Here is a 17,417-nt window from a genome sequence, read left to right on the forward strand (position 1 = left end):
ACCTGTTTAGACTGCATTTTCCGAGTGCCATCAGTCTTTTTGTCTACAAATATATGTTGTAGCTGGTGTCCACATGTGTCAAAGCAAAGTTAGGAGTTAATGTTTTCAGGCCCCTAGGTTGTGGGATTTCATTTTTGAAACAAAGACTTGTTCAGGGGTTGTGGCTTAGTTTGGTGGATACTGGGAGTGTCTGTACTTATGCAGTTATGTATTCTACTATTTGCTATCATCTAAGGAACGCCTACATTTATGCATGGTATGCCTATATTTCTGAATAGTATAAAACATCTGATTCTCATTAATTTGGAGAGCTTTGGAAATCACCTGTCCTTGAATTTCTTCAATTCTCTCCGGCACTGTAGGATGAATCCCAGAAACGTTTAATTGGGTAAGAACTACTTGAACAACATGGGTTAGAAGCTGAGCATATGTGGAAAAAAATGCCTGTCTTGAGTGGACAGTGGACCTGTTCACTCTTTAAACAAAGACTTGTTCAGGAGATGTGGCTTAGTTTGGTGGATGCTGGGAGTGTCTGTACTTATTATGCAGTTATGTATTCTACTATTTGCTATCATGTAAGGAACGCCTAAATTTATGCATGCTACGTCTATATTTCTGAAGAGTATAAAACATCTGATTCTGATTAAATTAATTTGGACAGCCTTGGAAATCACATGTCTATGTTTTTCTTTAATTCTCACCGGCGTCGTAGACTGAATCCCAGAAACTTTTAATTAGAGTAAGAACTACTTCAACAACATGGTATAGAAGCTGAGCATATGGCATATGTGGAAAAAAAAATGCCTGTCTTGAGTGGAGAGTGGACCTGTTCACTTTTTAAACAAAGACTTGTTCAGGAGATGTGGCTGAGTTTGGTGGATGCTGGGAGTGTCTGCACTTATTATGCAGTTATGTATTCTACTATTTGCTAACATGTAAAGAACGTCTAAATTTACGCATGTTACTATATTTCTGAAGAGTTTAAAACATCTGATTTTCATTCCATTACTTTGGAGAGCTTTGGAAATCACATGTCTATGTTTTTCTTTAATTCTCACTGGTGCCGTAGAATGAATCCCAGAAACTTTTAATTGGACTAAGAACTACTTCAACAACATGGGTTAGAAGCTGAGCATAAGGCAAAAAAATGCCTGTCTTGATGACTTGGGGCCAAAGTGTTTGGTTTTTGAAGAAGATTCGGAGACTATCTATTCAGTTTCTTCTCCAAAAATTCAGCAAAATAAATCATAGCCTAGATTTGGGGAAGTTTTTGATCCAAAACCTCAAGTGTGAACATGGCCTTTATCTGGATATCTGAATATAAGCTCCTGTCCTATATATTTATCACTTATCCCTTCGCAGTTATAGAACGTAGGATACTATATAACTATGGGGTAATCAAAGTCCAACACAGCAGAACATGGACTTTTTGATTTTGGGGGAACATGACCTTCATATAATTTGTGTAACCTGTGCAGCCATAAAGGGGTCCAAGAGGTAAGGGGGTGCATTTCTCGTTCCAAAAAAGTTGAGATTTTGCAACTATTGGACTGCAAATATATTGTTCGTGCACAAGGTCCGTTTATGTCTGTGTCATCATTGCCTAAGGCATCTTACATCGCAGTACTGTCTCATCAGGAGAGACATTGTTTACAAACCATTTCTGCTTACACTCTAATTGCATTTATTCTGACTGCATTACACACATTGGACACAAGGGGGCATACTCACACAATCACCAGCCACTTGATCTGCTTGGCCAGGCCCAGTAAGGTGAATAGACAGATAATCAGATCCAGGAGAAGCAGCAGTATGTATGCCAGCCACCTGCAGACAGACAAAGCAGAGGAAAATGACAGCTGAAATACTTGTGAGGGCGCGGGGCAGACGCCGGCGTGTGCCGGGAATCGGATTGATTGCACGCAGCTTCCATGATTTAGGTGTATTGCAAACATAAAGCCCCATTAGAGAGGACGCCGTCCAACATTTTGATCGTTCACTTACTGTTACTATGTGAAAAAAATCATTTTCGTAAAGCTTATTTATAATATTTTTTAGATATTAGTACAAAAATCATCTAAAGATAAATATTTACAGTTACATCAAAAGATGATACAATATAAGTCAGGATTTGGAGGACATTTCACACATCACCTGTTTATAGACCCCTCCAGGACTCTCAATTTACTTATATAGGGTCATCTTATGTTCCACAGACATCACCGCTGTCCCCATAGGAAGTCACTACTTGCAGAAGTTGTTGTACTTTGTGAGATTTTGAACCCCAGGCCCCAGCACTGCGAGGTTACAGTGCTAACCACTGAGCTACCATACAGTGCTAACCACTGAGTCACCATACAGTGCTAACCACTGAGCTACCATACAGTGCTAACCACTGAGCTACCATACAGTGCTAACCACTGAGTCACCATACAGTGCTAACCACTGTGCTACCATACAGTGCTAACCACTGAGTCACCATACAGTGCTAACCACTGAGCCACCATACAGTGCTAACCACTGAGCTACTGTGCAGTGCTAGCCATTGATCCACCATACAGTGCTAACCACTGAGCCACCATACAGTGCTAACCACTTGAGCCACCATGCAGTGCTAACCAAACCAATGAGCCACCATACAGTGTGAACCACTGAGCTACCGTGCACTGCTAACCACTGAGCCACCGTGCAGTGCTAGCCACTGAGCCATCGTGCAGTGCTAGCCACTGTGCCACTGTGAAGTTCTAGCCACTGAGCCACCATACAGTGCTAACCACTGAGCCATCATACAGTGCTAACCACTTGAGCCACCATACAGTGCTAACCACTGAGCTACTATACAGTGCTAGCCACTGAGCCACCATACAGTGCTAACCACTAAGCCACCATACAGTGCTAACCACTGAGCCACCATACAGTTCTACCCACTTGAGCCACTATGTAGTGATAACCACTGAGCCACCGTTCAGTGTTAACCACTGAGCGACCGTACAGTGCTAACCTTTGAGCTACTGTACAGTGCTAACCCCTGAGCCACTGTGCAGTGCTAACCACTTGAGCCACCATACAGTGCTAACCACTGAGCCATCGTACAATGCTAACTACTGAGCCACCGTGCAGTGCTAGCCACTGAGCCACAGTGCAGTGCTAGCCACTGAACCACCGTGCAGGGCCGGTAGCTACTGAGCCACCGTGCAGTGTTAACCACTGAGCCACCATGCAGTGATAACCACTGAGTGACCGTTCAGTGCTAACCACTGAGACACCGTGCAGTGATAACCACTGAGCCACTGTCAGTGATAACCACTTGAGCTACTATACAGTGCTAACCACGGAGCCATCGTACAGTGCTAACCACCGAGCCACCGTGCAGTGCTAACCACTGAGCCACTATGCAGCGCTAGCTACTGAAACACCAGTCTGCTTCTCACACACTTCCCCCATTTAAAGTGAATCTGTCAGCAGATTTTAGAAATGTAATCTAAGAGCAGCATGATGTAGGGGCTGAGACCCTGATTCTAACGATGTATCACTTACTGGGCTGCATGATGTCGTTTTGATACAATCACAGTTTTTTCTGCTGCAGATCTAGAAGAACTCAAATGCTGAACTGTGTATAACCCCACCCACACCACTGATTAGCAACTTTCTCTGTACACTGTACACTGACAGAAAGCTGCTAATCAGTGGTGGGGGCTAGGTTTGATTAGGAGACATGCGACATCTAGCCCTGTGGTGATAATCTCCTGCTGATAAAATACTGATTTTATTGAAACAACATTCAGCCTAATAAGTAACACATAGCTGGAATCTGGCTCTTAGCCCCAAGATCATGCTGCTCTCAGATTTCATAACAAAAACCTGCTGACAGATTCTCTGACCTACCAAGAGATCTGCTTTCTGGGAAGTTGTAGGAGATTTGATAACTTTTCCAAGAGTTCAGAAGGTCTCTGCTTTTTCTAGGAGCCTACAGAACATTTTGGGAGAGTTGGTAAGAATGGTGTAAGGTGGGGTCTCATACACAATTAGAAACCAGGTTGTTTCTGAAGCAATATTGGACAAATTTGTGAGGCTCCCAGAAAAGGAGGAGACGTGCTCAGCTCCACCCAGGGCTTCTTGGGGCCTCCCAAATCCTCCCGCACAGCATCACTCGTCCAACCTTTTTAATTGCCATGATCCTGAGATCCATTTTTGAGAGGCATGTTGACGTGTGGGAATTTAAAGGGAACCGGTCGTGTCATTAAACCGACCTCAATGTGTTTTAAATGGTGCAATGTGCATTACTAACAGTTTTAAAAACAAAAATAACAAGTATTTATCTATTTAGGTTAGGTGAAGGCAGTACATACCTTAGGTTTCAGTCATAGGAGCGGTGCTTTTGCTGGGTTCAGTCACAGTCACTCAAGTTAAGGCACAATTCTTTTTTTTAACTTAATCACCACTTCTCTTTGCTGAGCTCAGCCCATTATGGTCATAAGTGTTGTGAACACATTTGGACTGGGTCCCGGGATGGGTCTCCCTCTTGTGGCCAGTGCTGGTAGGAGAATTGGTCTGCTTAACAGAAGCCAGACAGCTGATGATGATTGGTAATCAGGCTGCTCAGACTGGGCCTATGTAACTGAGTAGTGTTCTCTTGGTCTGGGCCGGTGATCAATGTTGTTTCCTGTGGTGCTGTGGACATTCTGGAGCCTGCCCTATCTTCTGTTTCTACCTGAACTCCTAACAGATAAGTTTGATCTTTGTACATTTTGCTGGTTTGTTTCCATTTTCTTGTTGTTTATTGCTTGTGTGGAGTTCTGGGTGGAGTTGGATCATTCCCTGCTGGGAATGTCTGAGTACCCAGCTCCATATTCTGCAATGTATTTTTGTTTTGTCATGCTTGGTATTAATGTTAGTCCTTCCTTTATATTAGTGTTTTCTTGGATTCCAGTAACATCAGAGTACTAATATAGTGGGGGAGAGGCCGTGCGGTCTCAGCTTTTTTCCTATCAGGTGTGTTATTTGTTTTAGGGTATTGCGGCTGCAGACTGTGCTCTTTTCTGTCCTTTCCTATATAGATAGTTTGGGTCTCATCTTTGCTGAATCTGTTCTCTACCTGTGTACTGTGTTTCATCTTGTCTCCCCAGTTTTATATGTTTGGGGGCTATCTATATCTTTGGGGGACTGCTCCGAGGCAGATTAGTTTTCCTTGTTTTTCTCACTTTAGGAAGAATTAGTTAATGTCGAGGCGACTAGGTCATCGTAGGCAAGTCCCACGGCTACTTCTAGTTGTGTTGTCAGTTACAGGTCTGCAGTCAGCTGAGTTTCCAACCACTCTGGTGATTCTCTGGGTTTTCCTAATTTTTGCCCCTTTTGATCCTCCTCGGTCACTGAATCATAACACATATGGTTGTGACATTATCACAGGTCCTGCACCACCACTTCTCTCTGCTGTCCTCTGCCCATTATGGTCATATGGTCGTGACATTGCCACAGGTCCTGCACCACTACTTCTCCTCTGCTATACGCTGCCCATTTTGGTCACATGGTTGTGACATCACCACAGGTCCTGCACCCCCACTTCTCCTCTGCTATACTCTGTCCATTTCAGTCACATGGTTGTGACATTACCACAGGTCCTGCACCACTACTTCTCCTCTGCTATACTCTGCCCATTTTGGTCACATGGTCGTGACAGTACCACAGGTCTTGCACCCCCACTTCTCCTCTGCTATACTCTGCCCATTTTGGTCACATGTTCGTGACAGTACCACAGGTCCTGCACCCCCACTTCTCCTCTGCTATACTCTGCCCATTTTGGTCACATGGTCGTGACAGTACCACAGGTCCTGCACCCCCACTTCTCCTCTGCTATACTCTGCCCATTTCGGTCACATGGTCGTGACAGTACCACAGGTCCTGCACCACCACTTCTCTTTGCTATACTCTGCCCATTATAGTCACATGGTTGTGACATCACCACAGGTCCTGCACCACCACTTCTCCTCTGCTATACTCTGCCCATTATGGTCACATGATCGTGACATCACCACAGGTCCTGCACCCCCACTTCTCCAAGGTCTGCATTCACCCAAGTTTATAAAGTCTTTTTTCAAGATAAATACATGCAACTTTTTGTTTTTAAAACCATGATAGTGATGCACATTGCACTATTTGAAACACATTGAGAGCTGTTTAATATTAAAAAAACAACATGACAGGTTCCCTTTAAGGTGATGGGGTATGCTCATCTGGAAAGGTGAGGTGGTTATATAAAGAACTGGGGGTATAATTCGTGCCCACTATCCATTATCTCATGGAGTATGATATAGAAAGTATTGCTATATATATATATATATATATATATATATATATATGTATATATATATAATGAACCAAATGCAAAATGAAAGCTTCCCAATGCTACGTCTGTGCAGAATCACAAAATAATGGCCCTGCTGACTATTATAGCACCGAGGGTGCAGAGGATTAGGATGGATTGGGGGGGGGTCTGTCCTTATGGAGGCGACGTATTCCTGAAATAGAATGATTACAACCGTGCAGCTGTTATAATTAATTACTTTAATACTGTTTTTATTGCCCCTTCATATTCCCTAGTAAAGTACAGAGATCAATATCTTACACCGTCTCCATATTGGCTCACACAATCTGAATTTTCTGTTTCAGACAAACACATTGGAGTCAGTTTCATAGACGATTACTAACCACCCAGTATTTTAGCGTACATTAGTTAAAAATATAGTAAAGGGAGTCTGCCAGCACAAAATGACTGTTCAAACCAAGCAGAGGTGCTCGGGGCACCCTTGGAGTGACCAAATTATAATTCTGATGATCAATTATTTGCACTGAGTTTTTACATTTTCTGAACCACAACTCATCTGCCAAAAGGCTCTTCTGGATTCAGCTTCAATGGAGTCTATACTCACAGAATGACTGTTCAAACCAAGCACAGGGTCTAGGTGCACACTTGGAGTAACCAAATAATTATTATTAGAATCAATTATTTCCATTGAGTTTTTACATTTTTTTTTTTAAACCACAACTCATCTGCCAAAAGATTCCTCTGCTTTAAGCTTCAAGGGAGTCTATGATCACAGAATGACTGTTCAAACCAAGCACAGTTGGACCCTTGATGTGACCAAATTATTATTATTATTATGATCAATTATTTCCATTGAGTTTTACATTTTCTTAACCACAACTCATTGGCCAAAAGGTTCCTCTTGTTGCAGCTTCAAGGGAGTCTATAATCACAGAAGGACTGTTCAAACCAAGCACAGTTGCACCCTTGGTGTGACCAAATTATAATTATACTCAATTATTTCCATTGAGTTTTTACATTTTCTGAACCACAACTCATTGGCCAAAAGGTTCCTCTTGGTGCAGCTTCAATGGACTCTGTCAGCACAGAATGACTGTTCAAACTAAGCACAGATGCTTGGTGCACCCTTGGTGGGTGTGACCAAATTATTATGATATTAATTATTTCCATTGAGTTTTTAAATTTTCTGAATCATATTGGCCAAAAGGTTCCTTTTGTCCTTCAAGGGACTCTGTCAGCACAAAATGACTGTTCAAACTAAGCACAGGTGCTTGGTGCATCCTTGGGGTGACCAAATTATTATTATTATTATAATCAATTATTTCCATTGAGTTTTTACATTTTCTGAACCACAACACATCAGCCAAAAGGTTCCTCTGGATGCAGCTTAAAGGGAGTTTGTCAGCACAGAATGACTGTTCAAACTAAGCACAGGTGGTTGGTGCACCCTTAGTGTGACCAAATTATTCTTATCATGATCAACTATTTCCATTGAGTTTTTACATTTTCTGAACCACAATTAATCTGCTAAAAGGTTCCTCTGAATGCAGCTTCAAGGGAGTTTGTCATCACAGAATGACTGTTCAAACTAAGCACAGGTGGTCGATTCACCCTTGGTGTGACCAAACAGTTCAGTGCACCCTTCTCACCTACCTATTTTACATCTATTTATGCCTTCTTGTAAAGCCAGAACTTTCTATCAAGGAAGCAACAAGTAAGTGGGAAGACTTTGTATGAACTGTTTGGTCACTTGAGGGTGCACCGAGTGCTTGGTTTGAACAGTCATTCTGTGCTTATAGACTCCCTTGAAGCTGCATCCAGAGGAACGTTTTTGACAGATGAGTCGTGATTCAGTAAATGTAAAAATTCAATGGAAATAGTTGATCATGATAGTTATAATTTGGTCACTCTGAGTAAGTGTGCCTGGTTTGAACAGTCATTCTGTGCTTATGGACTCCCTTGAAGCTGCATCCAGAGGAACTTATTTGGCAGATGAGTTGTAAATGTAAAAACTTAATGGAAATAGTTGATCATGATAGTTATAATTCGGTCATTCTGAGGGTGCACCGAGTGCCTGTGCTTGGTTTGAACAGTCATTCGGTGCATATGGATTCCCTTGAAGCTGCATCCAGAGGAACTTATTTGGCAGATGAGTTATAAATATAAAAATGTAATGGAATTAGTTGATCATGATAGATATAATTTGGTAACTCCGAAAATGCACCGAGTGCCTGTGCTAGGTTTGGACAGTCATTCTGAGCTTATAGACTCCCTTGAAGCTGCATCCAGAGGATTTTTTTGGCAGATGTGTTGTGATTCACTAAATGTAAAAACTCAATGAAAATAATTGATAATCAGAACTTGGTCACTGTGAGAGTGCTCCGAGTGTCTGTGTTAGGTTTGAACAGTTATTTTGTTCAGACACCATTTTAGACACAGATAAAACTTACAAGACCCCATACAGATTCAGTGCTTAGTGGGAGACAATGCTAATAACTGTGCTACCTATTCACACTTATAACACATGAGGGTTTCTGAGGATGGAAATAAAGCACTAAACATTGGGTAGGGTTTTTTTCTGGGTTTTTAATCAATAATGGATCTATAGATAACATTTACCCACTTAGCAAATGAAGCCCAATGATCTGCTGTCTTGGTTAGCCCCATAGACTTTGTATGAAAGCCACAGGGGGAAAGAAGACCCCATTCAAACTCCTATGAGGAAGATCAATGTAGCTACTTGCAACAGATTTCTGGCAACACCAAAAAGAGAGTTGCAACTTTTTGTGCTCCAGTTTTACACAAAGATTTGCAACTTTTTCAAATTTTACACTGGTGCCACTTTAGCAAAAAGTGTGCAAGGCTCAGACTAAGGGCAAACTGCGGTCTAACAGATCAGATCCGAAATTAGTGGAAATCTTCTCTGGCTCACAGCTGGCGTAAATACCAAATGCATGGAAAGCCCAAGGCTGCTTTCACGCTGCGTTCCTCTCCCCGTTCAGTGGTCCCATCAGGGCTTCTATCCGAACCCCCCACAAGACGGGTTTCGAACGCATGTGTCGATGGGACTATTGACTATAATGGTGCAGACGGGTCACCATGTGCTTTGTCGTGCACCATTTTTGGAAGTATATGCTTACTGGAGGTGGACACCCAGATGTACTACGGTGCCAAAGGGCCCATTGGCTATAATGGTGCAGATTGAGTCACCATGTGCTTTGTTATGCACCATTTTCGGGAGTATTCGCTTACTGGAGCTGGACAACCAGACGTACTATGGTGCGAAAGGGGCCATTGGCTATAATGGGGCAGACGGGTCACCATGTGCTCTGTCGTGCACCATTTTCGGAAGTATTCGCTTACTGGAGTTGGACAACCAGACATCCTATGGTGCCGAAGGGGCCATTAGCTATAATGGTGCAGACGGGTGCTTTGTCGTGCACAATTTTCGGAAGTAAATGCTTACTGGAGGCGGACAACCAAATGTACTATGGTGCTGAAGGGGCCATTGGCTATAATGGTGCAGACGGGTGCTTTGTCGTGCACAATTTTCGGAAGTATATGCTTACTGGAGGCGGACAACCAAATGTACTATGGTGCCGAAGGGGCCATTGGCATAATGGTGCAGACGGGTGCTTTGTCGTGCACCATTTTCGGAAGTAAACGCTTACTGGAGGCGGACAACCAGACGTACTATGGTGCCAAAGGGGCCATTAGCTATAATGGTGCAGACGGGTCACCATGTGTTCTGTCGTGCACCATTTTCGGGAGTATACACTTACTGGAGGCGGACACCCAAATGTAGTACGGTGCCGAAGGGGTTATTGGCTATAATGGTACAGATGGAGTCACCATGTGCTTTGTCGGGCACCATTTTCGGGAGTATATGCTTACTGGAGGCGGACAACCAAATGTACTATGGTGCCGAAGTGGCGATTGGCTATAATGATGCAGATGAGGTCACCATGTGCTCTGTTCTGCACCATTTTCAGAAGTAAACGCTTAATGGAGGCGGACAACCAGACGCAGCCTTCTACGTCTGGGTTTCCAGTAGGCGTATACCCACGAAAATGGTGCAGGACAGAACACACGGGGACTCCTTCTGCACCATTATAGTCAGTGGCCCTGTCGGAACATATGTCCAAAACCCGTGTTGCGGAGGTGGGGGGGGATTCAGACAGAAGCTCCGACGGGACCACTGAACGGAGATCGGAATGCAATGTGGAAAACAGCCTAGGAATTTGCCAAATTTATTTATGCCACTCTGAAACGTTGATGTTTGCAAATTCTTTATTCATTTTGGTGGCTTTTTTTTACTATTTAAAAAACCTATGAAAAAAAGGGAAAAAACTGGCATTTTCAGAGCAAAAGAAGCTACAGATGCTAAAACCAGAACACTTGTCATGTAGACTTTAAAGTAACATCGATTTGCTGCATTTTTTACCTAAATAATGGCAACAAAAGACCCTGCAAAATGTTTAGGTGAATCGAACTGCGTGTATATACTTATATTTCCACTAAAAAGGCTGAAATTCCATCTTTTTTATTCTTTTTTTTATAAAACTGAGTATTTTTTTTGTTGTTTTTTTTTTGCAGAAGTGTCTTTGTAACCCAAAAAGTCATATTCCGCCTAAAGCGTGTGTTCACCTTTCTACATCAGTTCATAGCTTATGAAAATAGACTGTATCTACATAATTATTACATGCATAATATATAACATTCGTTATCTTGATCTGACCTATATTATAACCCAGAGCTGCATTCAAAATTCAGCTTTTTGTTTATGGATACAGTAGATCGATTGTTTATTTCCTGCAAGGTTCACGCCTGATAGAAACACTGAACTGCTTTATTTGCAAGCTGTGTGCAAATATTGAGCCGGCAGGGGGTGCTGGAGAGATTTCAGCTCTGAAGCTGGCAGAATTATGGAAGTGTGTCGTCCCCGTGTCAGCAGTCGGGCTGCTTGGATCCAGATCCGCGGTGGCTCGAGAGGCGTCCGGACCCGGGGGTCGTGCGGCCACTCAAATGAAGGGGGGTATTAACAGGGGATTGTGTTTAGAGTTTGTGACGCCACCCGTGGTGTGTGGTAAGGTGGAGTACCACTGCTGCAATTGGGAGTACCCGGAGGCGATGGAGTGGGGCAGCCAAGTGTTGGGACCCTCCACGGGTAGGAGGGATGCCCCGGGACTCGGTGATGGTGTTTGGGGAGTGCTGTTTGGTGCAAAGGGGTCACTTGTGTACTCACTCAGTCCATAAAGCTGACACCGACAACTGGGTAAACCAAAGTTCTGGACACCGCTGCCGCCGAGGGGAGCTAGTTCAGGTCCCGTCCCCGATGGTTCTGCCTGATGATCTGTGACCTTCTTCCTGGCACTAAGTTCACTTGCTTGTTGGTCCCGGTAGTGTGGAACTAGCTGGGTCCCGCTCCCCACTATGGCTAACTGTGGGAGCTTGCTCTCAGGGTTCACACTTGGGATTTTCTGGACCATTTCTGTGGAAAGTCCTATCCCCCTTGTTGTACTAGTACCCCGATTCTGGAGCGGGTGGAGAGCGGATCTTGAAGGCTCCGTTCTCGTCGGGTAAATTGTCAGGTTGCTTGAAGCTACTCCCTGACCTAAGGTCCACGTACCCCATCGTGCCCTGGTCCCAGCCCGGTGATGGTGCAAGGCCGCCGGCTGTCCTCCTTGACAGTTCCGTGCCCCTTGTCACGATCCCCTGCGACCGGGAGTCCAGCTCCTACTAGGCTCAGACCACCGTCTGCTACCTAGTGACTTCCAAGGAGCCCAACTCCTGACCTCCTCTCTCCTTCACTTCCAACACACTTCTCCACACTCCTGACCTTCCCTAACCAACCCCCCAAGTGGGCGAACCTATTCCACTCAGGCCGTCCACTGGTGTGTCTGGTGGGTGTGGTGCAGAGTGTTCCTAGGTCTTTACTAGCTGTTGTCGGCAACACCATGTAGTTGTGGACCCCTAACCAAGAAGGAGGTGGATATTGCACAGAAGGGCAGATTACACAATACCCTGTGACGACCTGATAGGCCAGGGCGTCACAAATGCAGCTCTGGCTTCTAGTACAGGCAGCAATTTGAAATCGATACAAGATTAGTAATGTAATCTATCTAATATATAAAGCTGAATGTGTGTATGTGTGTGTATATGTGTGTGTGTGTGTATATGTGTGTGTATATATGTGTGTGTGTGTGTGTATGTGAGTGTGTGTGTGTGTGTGTGTATGTGTGTATGTATGTATGTATGTATGTGTGTATGTCCGGGACTGGCATCTGCACCGTCGCAGCTACAGCCACAAAATTTTGCACACTCACACGTCTGGACCCCGAGCGTGTCATAGGCTATGTTTTGAGGGGAAATTTTAACCCCACGCTTTACAGTTATTCGCCAAAAAAACTGCCTCCATTAAAGCGAATGGAGCTGGGAGCCACAGTGCAGCCAGAACTTCAGAAGAATGCGTAGCCACGCCCTTATATGGAAAGTTGGCGTGTCACAATGCAGCCAGGGAAAGAGACAGGCACAGACAGGGAAAGAGGCAAACACAGACAGGGTAAGAAACAGACATAGACAGGGTAAGAGACAGACACAAAGAGACAGACTGACAGGGAAAGAGACAGACAAAGAGACAGACACAGACACAGGGAAACAGACAGACAGGGAAAGAGAGGGAAAGAGACAGACAGGGTAAGAGACAGACAAATACAGGTAAGGAGGCAGAGAAAGAGACAGACACAGGGAAAGAGACAGAGGGAAAGAGGGAAAGAGACAGACAGGGAAAGAGAGGGAAAGAGACAGACAGGGAAAGAGACAGACAGGGAAAGTGACAGAGATAGACAGACAGGGAAAGAGATAGATAGACAGACAGGGAAAGAGATTGAGACAGACGGAGAAAGAGACAGAGACAGTTAGAGACAGACAGGGAAAGAGACAGACAGACAAAGAGGTAGAGAGAGAGACAGAGAGATATATACAGAGGGGGAGACAGACAGAGAATGGGAGAGAAACAGAGAGACAGTTACTATCCCGGGCGTTAATACATTCTATTTATACATTCTATCCCGGGAATGTTAATACATTCTATTTTGTTAACAACAGTTATTAACCCGGGTGAAGCCGGGTAGTACAGCTAGTTTACAAATATATTGCTCTTGTTTACATGCAGATTTATTCTATAATAGACAGGTGATGGGTGATGTATAACTGAATTTGTCAGCTTGAAACTCTCACCTATAATCTTCAATGAAATTAACTTGCTCCGCCACAGCATTTGGATTCAGCTCAACTCCCTTCCAGAAGGAAATCTCCGCCAAGTGCTGAGCCACAGATTCCACTTCCCTCCTGGTGTTCCGAACAATGACCAGAAAATCCGTGCGTTTAGAAAAAACCTCTTCCAGCTGAGTCAGGTCGCTCTTCACAACAGAGTTCAGAAGTTGCACAGTGTCCGAGATCTGTGGGAACAGAGACCGGCGTTTATTAAAAACGAAGACGAGCGTATGACATCAACATTGCAAGCGAGCAAATCACCTTATTGTAAAACTGTGTGCCAAAAAAGTATGGATGGATATGTCAAAAGTTCATGTTCCCCGTATCATAGTTTTTATTATCTTTTTGATCTGGAGGTCTATTTGCTTCAAAATTAAGTATTTAATCTGTTTGATCCTGTAATGTCCATTTTATAAAGCTTATTACTCATGTTTGAGGCCTTAATGATCATTTTACCAGCTTCTTACGAGTGGTGAAGAAGCTAGGTCTTCGTGAGCGCTGATTGAAAAGTTTAGAATATTGTATTGTAAATATGTATTAATGTGGCCAGTTGTTGATTAATTAAAAAAGGGGGGACTGTCCATGATTGTGTGGCACCCCTGAGGCTTCAGTCGCCACAGGGTAAGGAGGAGGTCATTGCCGGTAAACCACCAATACACCAAAACACACAGTTGCCCTCTGACCGGGATTGGGCTAGGGTAGGGTCATTTCAACAGTCACCCCAAGATATGGGACCTCCCACCCACTAGTTCAGCAACCTGGGCGTGGAGCTACACATGGTGAGTAAGGCGACACACACACAGTCAGTCAGTGAGGGGCAGTTAGCCAGCAACAGGGAACAAGTGAGATGTGGGGAGAACACGGTCACTGAGGGGAGAGCTGATAGCTCTCTCAGGACCAGGCACACACCTCAGGGTGAGGAGCCCTAGGCTGGTGGGCACTGCACGTCCCGCTAGCAGATTCCGCCGGGCAGAGGATTTCAAGTCTTCTGGCCCATACAAAGTGCCCGGGGCACAGCAGCATATACAGCCAGGAGTCGTATCCGACCAACAGTAAAGGTCTCGCGCTGCCTGCTATACAGGACAGGAATGGAGCCAATGCGAGGACTCGAGTCCCAGCATAGTTTCAAGCCGCAGGGACTCACACAACACAGCGCAGGGAGGAAGGACTCACAGAGAAAACAACCGCTTCTGACCTCCGAATTATCCAGGATTGGCTGGAGCCCATGACAGCGGAATCCGGCAGTCCAAAGGCGGTGACATCTCAGTGAGTAAAAAACTTTGATTGCAACCGCTGCGTCGCTCCCTTCCTTTGCCATCTCCAACCCTACGCTCCGCTGAAAGCTTACTATTACCCCCAACCTCCCTGTTAGCTCTGCCTGTGGACAGCTGTACCTACCTAGTTACACTACCATCATCCCTCATGGGAAACCTCTTGCAGCGGCGGCTCCCATTATAGCCGCATACCACAGGTGACTTCACGAATAACTACAATCCCTATCATCATCCCCCCCATTTATTGACACTGCTAGGGTCACAGAATTGGGCCTAGCCGCTGTGACATCCTACCCCCTACACCGGCCCGGTGATGAGTAACCTTTTGGACCCCGTGGGCGCGTCAATTGTACTCTACATTTCCTAAAGGCTACATTTTTGTTTATTTGTAAATTTATTTTTGTTGCGCACATTGCATCCTTTTCTGCTATGTTGAAAGCACTTAGTCCCTCATGAAAGACTGTATTAGTTTTAAGCATTAAGTTCTTACTATAGACTGAAGCCGGCTGTCACAGATGTGTCATGGGTGATAGTAATGTGGTTTCTGGCAATAGAAGGTCACAGTGTTTGGCTCCGCACAATGCTCCCTGACTCATTGTACTAGGTAACTTTCCTACTGGGTTTTCATCTCTTCTCCTTTAGGACCCAGCGGAGCTCTCCTTCCATCCAGCTGCTGATCATCAGTATTCCTCTTGTGCTTATATACTCCCATCTTCCCTGGACTTGCGCTGGTGATATTATTCAGTTGATTCAAGCTCTGATTGCAAGCAGGAGGCTTGTATTCCTCACTGATCTCATTGCTGAAACTTTGCTGAACTTCTACCTGAGTCATCTGTGGATAAGTAGTTCATGCATTTTCACCCTGTGTGTCCTCCTTGTGTCTGCTCTAGTGTTTAGTGGGGTTGATGAAGAGCTCATCCCATCCGTTCCCTATTTAGGGTCCAGACTAGGGATACCTAGGGTCAGGTGTCCGGCTCAGCGCAGAGGTGCGGAATGTATCTAGGGTGGTGAGGAACCTCAGGGGACCAGCGGTAGGTTTGGTCAGGGGTCACCATCTCCCCTGTCCCTAACGCCATTTGTTTGGTACTTCCCCGTATCTAGCGTGACACTGGCTATACACCTTAGACGGCTATCAGCCAAATGATGGTTCATTCGATCATTCAGTCGACAACCAGCTTAGCCGATGCTCCCACACAAAGGAGCATTGGTTACCTCTAGCATTCCTGTGTTATCTATGAGAAACGTTGTCCAGAAGCTTATTGCAGGGAGACCAGTGCGATCGGCAATTCAAAATTGGACATTGCTTTTGACATCTCACCCAACCATCAGTTGGCCGGAGCACCCATACATAATGGAGTGTCGGCTGAACCCATCAATATATGCGGGTTTCGCCAACATTAGTCTAATATGTATAGGGGGGCTTTAGTGACACGTTGTTAGACTGCATTTAAAGCTCTTTTACAAGAGCAGATTGAGAAGAAAACGATGATGATGATGACAATTTCTACAGAATGCTGTTTGAAGGTGTATGCTCTGCTGTTTTCATATTTTGCCGGGCCTGATTGCCAAGGACAACAATCGTTAAAAAGGAAGGGGAGTAAATGAGTGATGAAGAAGCAAGCACCTCCGAAAGCCTGTTTTCAATGTTTTGAATATTGTATTGGATCTCTGCGTGTAGGGTGGAATCCCACAACACTCCATGGCCTCTTTCACCGAAGGTACTACCTCTGTTAATTACACAGCAGACAGAAGCATAAGGAAATCCTACTCTCCTCTCTTTATGTAGCACATGTTCAGAAGCAGCAGAAGCAGCATGGAGAACATTATACATTAGTATTGTACAGTGTAACTGTGAATCCAGTGCTAGGTAGCACATGTTCAGAAGCAGCATGGAGGACATTATATATTAGTACTGAGAAGTGTAACTGTGAATCCAGTGCTAGGTAGCACATGTTCATAAGCAGCATGGAGAACATTATATATTAGTACTCAGAAGTGTAACTGTAAATCCAATACTATATAGCACATATTCAGAAGCAGCATGGAGGACATTATATATTAGTACTGAGAAGTGTAACTGTGAATCAAGTAATATGTAGCACATATTTAGAAGCAGCATGGAGAACATTATATATTAGTACTGAGAAGTGTAGCTGTGAATCTACTACTTTATAGCACATATTCAGAAGAAGCATGGGGAACATTATATATTAGTACTGAGAAGTGTAGCTGTGAATCTACTACTATATAGCACATATTCAGAAGCAGCATGGAGGACATTATATATTAGTACTGATAAGTGTAGCTGTGAATCTACTACTATATAGCACATATTTAGAAGCAGCATGGAGAACATTATATATTAGTACTGAGAAGTGTAGCTGTGAATCTACTACTATATAGCACATATTCAGAAGCAGCATGGAGGACATTATATATTAGTACTGATAAGTGTAGCTGTGAATCTACTACTATATAGCACATATTCAGAAGCAGCATGGAGGACATTATATATTAGTACTGAAAAGTGTAGCTGTGAATCTACT

At 44.2% G+C, this 17,417-nt stretch overlaps 1 protein-coding gene across 2 annotated transcripts in view; it reads right to left on the bottom strand.

The window, feature by feature from the left end:
* Positions 1-17,417, bottom strand: part of TTYH1 (tweety family member 1) — a 234,771-nt gene that overhangs the window by 53,071 nt on the left and 164,283 nt on the right. For both annotated transcript variants that reach the window (XM_075328743.1, XM_075328745.1), the window contains exons 4-5: positions 13,562-13,782; positions 1,732-1,827 (exon numbers count right to left, since the gene is read on the bottom strand). In XM_075328743.1, coding sequence (XP_075184858.1) covers positions 1,732-1,827; positions 13,562-13,782 — 317 coding nt within the window. The remainder of the gene's footprint in view (positions 1-1,731; positions 1,828-13,561; positions 13,783-17,417) is intronic.

The sequence above is a fragment of the Anomaloglossus baeobatrachus genome, chromosome 11 (assembly GCF_048569485.1).
Source record: "Anomaloglossus baeobatrachus isolate aAnoBae1 chromosome 11, aAnoBae1.hap1, whole genome shotgun sequence".
Lineage (NCBI taxonomy): Eukaryota > Metazoa > Chordata > Amphibia > Anura > Aromobatidae > Anomaloglossus > Anomaloglossus baeobatrachus.